Source organism: Alligator sinensis, unplaced genomic scaffold, assembly GCF_000455745.1.
Source record: "Alligator sinensis unplaced genomic scaffold, ASM45574v1 scaffold479_1, whole genome shotgun sequence".
NCBI lineage: Eukaryota > Metazoa > Chordata > Crocodylia > Alligatoridae > Alligator > Alligator sinensis.
Window position 1 is genome coordinate 137,360 of NW_005842324.1, and position 5,795 is coordinate 143,154.

The 5,795-nt window shown below is 47.4% G+C and overlaps 1 protein-coding gene across 1 annotated transcript in view; it reads left to right on the top strand.

Annotated features, from left to right (window-relative positions):
- Window positions 1-5: 5 nt before the first annotated feature.
- The window catches only part of GTPBP10 (GTP binding protein 10), a gene marked incomplete at its 5' end in the record, with an annotated part of 19,022 nt that continues 13,232 nt past the window's right edge, over window positions 6-5,795 (top strand). The window contains 4 exons of the mRNA XM_014522232.2: window positions 6-92; window positions 631-824; window positions 917-1,008; window positions 4,556-4,700. Of these exons, the coding sequence (XP_014377718.2) occupies window positions 6-92; window positions 631-824; window positions 917-1,008; window positions 4,556-4,700 (518 nt within the window). The remainder of the gene's footprint in view (window positions 93-630; window positions 825-916; window positions 1,009-4,555; window positions 4,701-5,795) is intronic.

Consider the following 5,795-nt stretch of genomic DNA (forward strand, 5'->3'; position numbering starts at 1 on the left):
GGCCACGCCAGGGCGTGAGCCGCCCGAGGCGAAGCGGGCCGCGAGGGGTGGAGCGGGGCGGCCCCTGCCCGCGCGGCTCCGGCAGCACCGAGGTGTCTGGTCCCCAGCCTGGCTCCGCGGGGCTGCCCGCGCCAGGAAGCGCTTTGCCCTGCCGCCCCAGGCCACAGAGGGGTCCGGAGCAGTGGGACAACAAGCCAGGATCACCTCTTGTTGTGCCGCTGACGTGACCCCAGTTGTCTCCCTGCCCCGTGCGGGGCGCTGGACTCGGTGATGCTGCCAGGCCCCGTCCAGTCTTTGACTCTACGAGTCTCCTGTCAGGTGTCCACCCTGCAAGGCCTGGATTTGATGCCACATGCAACTGATGCAAATCAAACCTGCTGTCTGTTTTTAGCCCCGTGTGCAGTACCAGGCAGTGATGAAAGCAAAGGTTTCCCTTAGTAGAAAGTGCAGAGCTCTCCTGGAGTGAGGGGGACTTGGTACTGGGGTCCTGAGCTGGTTATTGCCAGATGATTCTTGTTATTAACCTTTTTATGTCCAGAGGCCGTGGAAACAGTCTCTGACAAAAGAGCGTGCAGTGTATGTTTAAGCAGTGATTAAAAGACTAATGAAAGACTTCATGTTATTTGTCAGTATGGCAACTTCATAGATAATATGAGAGTCCATGTGAAAGGAGGCACTGGCGGAATGGGCTACCCTCATTTCGGTGGAGAAGGAGGGAGAGGCGGTGACGTCTGGTTTGTAGCTAGAGAAAAAATTAACTTGAAGAGCATTAAAGCCCGATATCCCCACAAGCGGTTTGCGGCTGGAAGCGGAGCCAACAGTAGGTAAGGGTGTCACACATGGTTTGATGGAAGTAGTTTTAATTTGGAGGAAAATACCCATTGTGTGCTTCTAACCCTGGTTTAACTTGTGATAGTGTCAGAGCACTGAAAGGTGATAAAGGAAAAGATTGCGAAGTTGGTGTGCCTCTGGGAATTACAGTCACCAGTGATGATGGAAAAAAGATTGGTAAGAACTTTCTATCCTCTTTTTAAAGCATCTGTATACAAGATGGGTGGCATCTAGAAATTAGTATCTAACAAAAATTTGGCATGCAGCTGACTAATGTTTCTTGTGAGCCGTTTAATCTTAAAAGACAAAACAGACAGATTTCTATGCTTAGACAAGTATGTTCAAGAGACAAAAAACACGTTGAGGAAACTCCCAATAACTGAGGATCCTTCCAGTAATGTAACTATTGGTCAATTTGTATCATTGGCTAGAGCAGTGTTTCCCAACCTCTTCCAGCCTAAGGTACACTTACATTAATAAAAATTTTCTGCAGCACACCTGTTACAGATTTTCAGATGTTGTATACCATCGTTGGCACCAGAAGGGGTAGGGACAGGGAGTCCAGGGCATAGACAGTCTTTGCTGGTGTTAGATGCCAGTGTTAATGGGATGTTTCTGTGCCCTGCATGAGGCAGCCACCGGCACCACGCTTTCTGGCAATGATACCCCTGTTTTACTTGCCTGGGAGACTAGCAGCGTGGCATAGAATCACAGCATCCTAGAGCCGAGGGGCTGGCAGGGACCTAGCCCAAGCCCTGCCTGTGCAAACCATTCCAGAAAAACTCCATGTGCAGAAGCTATGTCGTCACCTCTGACACAGCAGCGGGCATCACCCCTGGCACGTAAAGCAGGGGGACTACAACAGCCAGTGTTCTGCTGCTGCAAAGGTGGTGAATAGATGCTTGAGACACCCCAGGCAGAAGCCATACCCCACTGCAGAGGAAGGCAAACACCACCCCCTCCCCGCCCCCCCAGTCTGCACCAGTCTGAGCAAGGGGTAAAATTCCTTCCTGCCCGCAATACAGTGTTGGTCTGGCCCTAAGCACAGGGGCAAGACCCTCCAGCTAAGATGTTGCATGGCTGGTACCAGCAGGAGCATTGGCACAGGTCAGTCCAAACCCCACCCCCAGTTTGGCCTCTGGGAAGCACCCAATGGGTACCTCTGGCCTTACAGAGCCTAACATACCTCTGTAAGAGCCCTGGGTGGGGGGTGCTCAGTGTTGTATGGGGCCTGCGTGGCCTTCCCACTTGCCCCACGCTACCCTGACTTGGGATGGCACCAGCCTGACCTGCATGTGCTGTGGCCCCTCAGCACCCAGCTTCTTGGCGAGGCCGGGCCTGGCAGCAACTCCTTCCCCCTCCTCAGGTGATTCCAACTGGTGCCAGGCCTGCCTCCCCACGTGTTCACGTTGGAGCCACACAGCAGCACTGTGCCTCCCAACCCCTGCCCCTGCCCAGGGGCGCCACCCCTGCATAGCCTGAGTCTGGATCCAGCTCTTTTGGGTTCACTGTGCGTCCAGAGCACGCAGAAGATCTGAATTAGATTCAGCTCCTTTGGATTCTTCCCTAGACCTCGGTGTGTGACAAGGAGCAAGTTCGAAGGAGTTGAGTCCGACTGAACTGAATCTGATTTGGGACCTTGATGCGGAACAAAGACCGGATCCAAATCAGATTCACTTCATTCACATTTAGTTCTTGCAGCACACCAGGGAGCTTTTCATGGCACGCTGGTTGAAAAGCACTGAGCTAGAGTACAAGAAAACTGGAATTAAAGGTTAAAACCAGGTTAGATTTACTCTGAGCCATTGATCTTTGGATAACTGTTGTTTATCTGCTACAAAACATGGTTAGAAGGTTGAAGGTCCTTGCTGAATTTCTGCCTCTTGAGAGCTGTCTCAACTAAAGTTTAAGACTTACTGAAAATAAGTTGCACAACAAGCACCTAAAATAGATTGTCATTCTCAAATTTGAAATATTTTGATTAATAAATTATAGATATGTCTAAAAACATTTCTAACATTGACATGTGTAGCTTTTCTTGTTCAAACAACATCCAGCTAACTTCTGCAGTTTTTATAACTTTTGCTATTATATACTTAGGCTAGGCACAGAAGTTGTATGTAAACCAGTTTACGTGATTGGAAACTGGTTTAAACCTGTAACAGAACAGAAGCACATAAACCACTTTCAAAATCACCCAAATGGGTTTAAGATAAACCTGGTTGGATGTAGTATCAGACTTAACTGATACTACTCAAACCCTTTTATGGAACTTCTGTTCCAGATCCCTTCCCAGTCCATGTTAATTTGCATTCCTCCAGCATCCCAGGATGCTTTGCAGTCCTGGCCTATGCTGCCTGCTCCATTGGAGCAGGGACTGCCTCACCCCTCTGCTCCGTAGCCTGCTTCCTGCCTGCATCTGTCAGCCCATAGGGGCAGGGGAACACACCGCCAGATCCCCTTGGCCAGGGTCTACACAACACATGAGAGGAGGGAAAGCCCCTGTGGTGGGGGCTTTTCAGATCCTGGCAGCCCTCTCCCCCTTCCCAGGTGCTGATTGCTTCAGCTGCTGCCACAAGAGAGGAAGAAGGAGTCCTCCAGGCTGGGTGCCTGCCCATATAGCCTAGTGTGGGGTCACTGGGGAGCCCCTGTCTTGGGGGGCTTCCCCCTGCCCCAGCCCAGAGTAGCCCCAGGGAGCTGAGAGGAATTCTTCCCCTCCCAAACCTTGCCTTAACATTTGCTGGTCTCAGTCAGCTTCAGGAAGCAGAGGGAAATTCTCCTATTCCTATGCAGCCAGTTTTCCCTTTGCTACGAGTCTCAGGCTAACCTAATGCAGGGGAGCAAAGGAATTTCCCTCTGCTTCCTAGACTATCCCTGAGACTCCAGCAGCTAAGGCAAAGGGCAGGGACTCCCCAGTGCCCCCATGCTGGACTGCAGGGACAGGCACCTGGCTGGGAGGACTGCTTCTCCCTCTCTCCTGTGGCAGCGGCTGAAGCAATCAGCAGCAGGGAAAGGAAAAGGGTGGGATTCCTTTCAGCTCCCCAGGGCTGCCTGGGCTGGGGAACCCAGGCTGGGAGAAAGCTCCTGAGGGGGAGGCTCCCCCAAGGTGGGTCAGCACCTGGACAGGGGGCTCCTCAACCCCCTTTGGGGAGACAGCAGGGGGTTGGAAGCATGTACCAGAGGAGCCAGTTGTGGACACTTGGCTGGGCTGGCAATGGCCAGCAGGCTGAGAGAGATGCTCGAGAGCTTCCTACCTACTGGCCTGGGTCAGTGCAAACCTCCCCCTGCCTTTCCCAATTAAAAACTGAATGTCAGTTCAGCAGGTTAGCAGTTCAACCTATGCAGCTTGGAGGAAGCTGCCTAGTTTGAATCAATTCAGCCTCAAGCTTTTTGACCATCTGTAAAGTAATATTTTGGAAGAGATCGTATTTTAAGCATACAACTGAGTAGCAGTTGTTTCCAAAATACCATACTATTTAAGACTTTTCAAGGGGTACTAGCTTTAAAGTGAAACTTAACCTAGTAGAATTTAGTGCTGAGAATTTGAATTTTTGTTGCACGCTTTTTTTCTGATTTAAAAAAAAAATACATGCACCATGACCCTGTACAAGGGGGCTTATTTGGAAGCCTTGTAGAATTTCTCTTAGCAAATTTTCTTACCAATCACGATTTGTAACTGTTGCAGAAGAGCTGTGTTGTTTTCTGACTGGTAACTTTTTTTCAGGAGAACTTAATAAAGCAGGAGACAGATTATTGGTAGCTCGTGGTGGTCTTGGTGGTGATTTGGTTACGAACTTCCTGCCTTCCAAAGGCCAGAAACGAATTGTTCGTCTTGATCTCAAACTTATAGCAGATGTTGGCTTAGTTGGGTGAGTACTGTAGTTTTTGACCGTGTCTGAGAATTAAACACTTAGAATCAAAGGAGGTTGCAAAGAAGTTTTTAAATTTAGGGAATGGGTGACAGTATGGCTAAGTCTTACTAATTAATATTTTAAGAATTCATCATTAGGTGTCATACTCGCTTGGTTTGGTTTTTTGGGGGTGTTTTCTACAAACGTCAATTTTATAGTTATTGTGGCTTGGTCATAATGGTTTGAATAGTAACTAGGCTTAATACATTGGTTTGAATCCAGGTCTAGTTGTTGTTAGTGACAGTGCTAACAAGTGACTGTTCGGGGGTGGGGGGGGGGGTATACAGGTGTATATGGAATTGTGACTTTCAATCCAAGCACTTTGATAGGAGAATAGGAAAGCTTGGGGTTTCTTATGTTCTTAGTCTGGTACTTCTTACTGCGACTGATTAAAAGACAACATTTTTTAATTTGTTTCTTAAGGCAAACCCAAGAAGTGTTTAACACAGTAAAAGCATGCTAGTGCTGTTTATTTACCATAAATTAGTTGTGTTCTATTTTCTGTTTACAATGATTTGCCTGGAAAATTTGAAGGATGCATTTTCTGAAAAGCACTTTTAACTTAAAATGGGCCAATCCATTTACTTTTGATGCTTGGAAACTTAAATATAGGCTGGTGGTTTTACTTTGGGTTACGTGATAGTATCGCACATGGAAATGTTTCTTTTGTACTTACATTTTGTAACAGTGGTTGTGGGGGGGGGTTCTGTTAAAACCTAATTTTAAATTGTATTTTGAGTTGCTAGTTTCCCTTTAAAAGCATAGAAAGAATCAGTGAGTTTTCTATTCTGTTATCTTGCCCAGATTGAATCAACCTCAGATATTCTGTTAGTGCTTGTACTTTGATCTTTTTTGAGTTTGTTACTCTTAGTTGTTAATATCATAAAGTGGTTTGCCATTAGATCAGACTAAAAAAAAATCATGTTGTTTTGAGAGAAGATTGTCAGGGCTGGGTACAGATTGTGATGTATAAGAGAGGTTGAAATTTTAACTTCAAAGAGGTTATATTTTTCCTCTGGAAACATACGACTTTCTGGAAGAAATGGAAAGAGT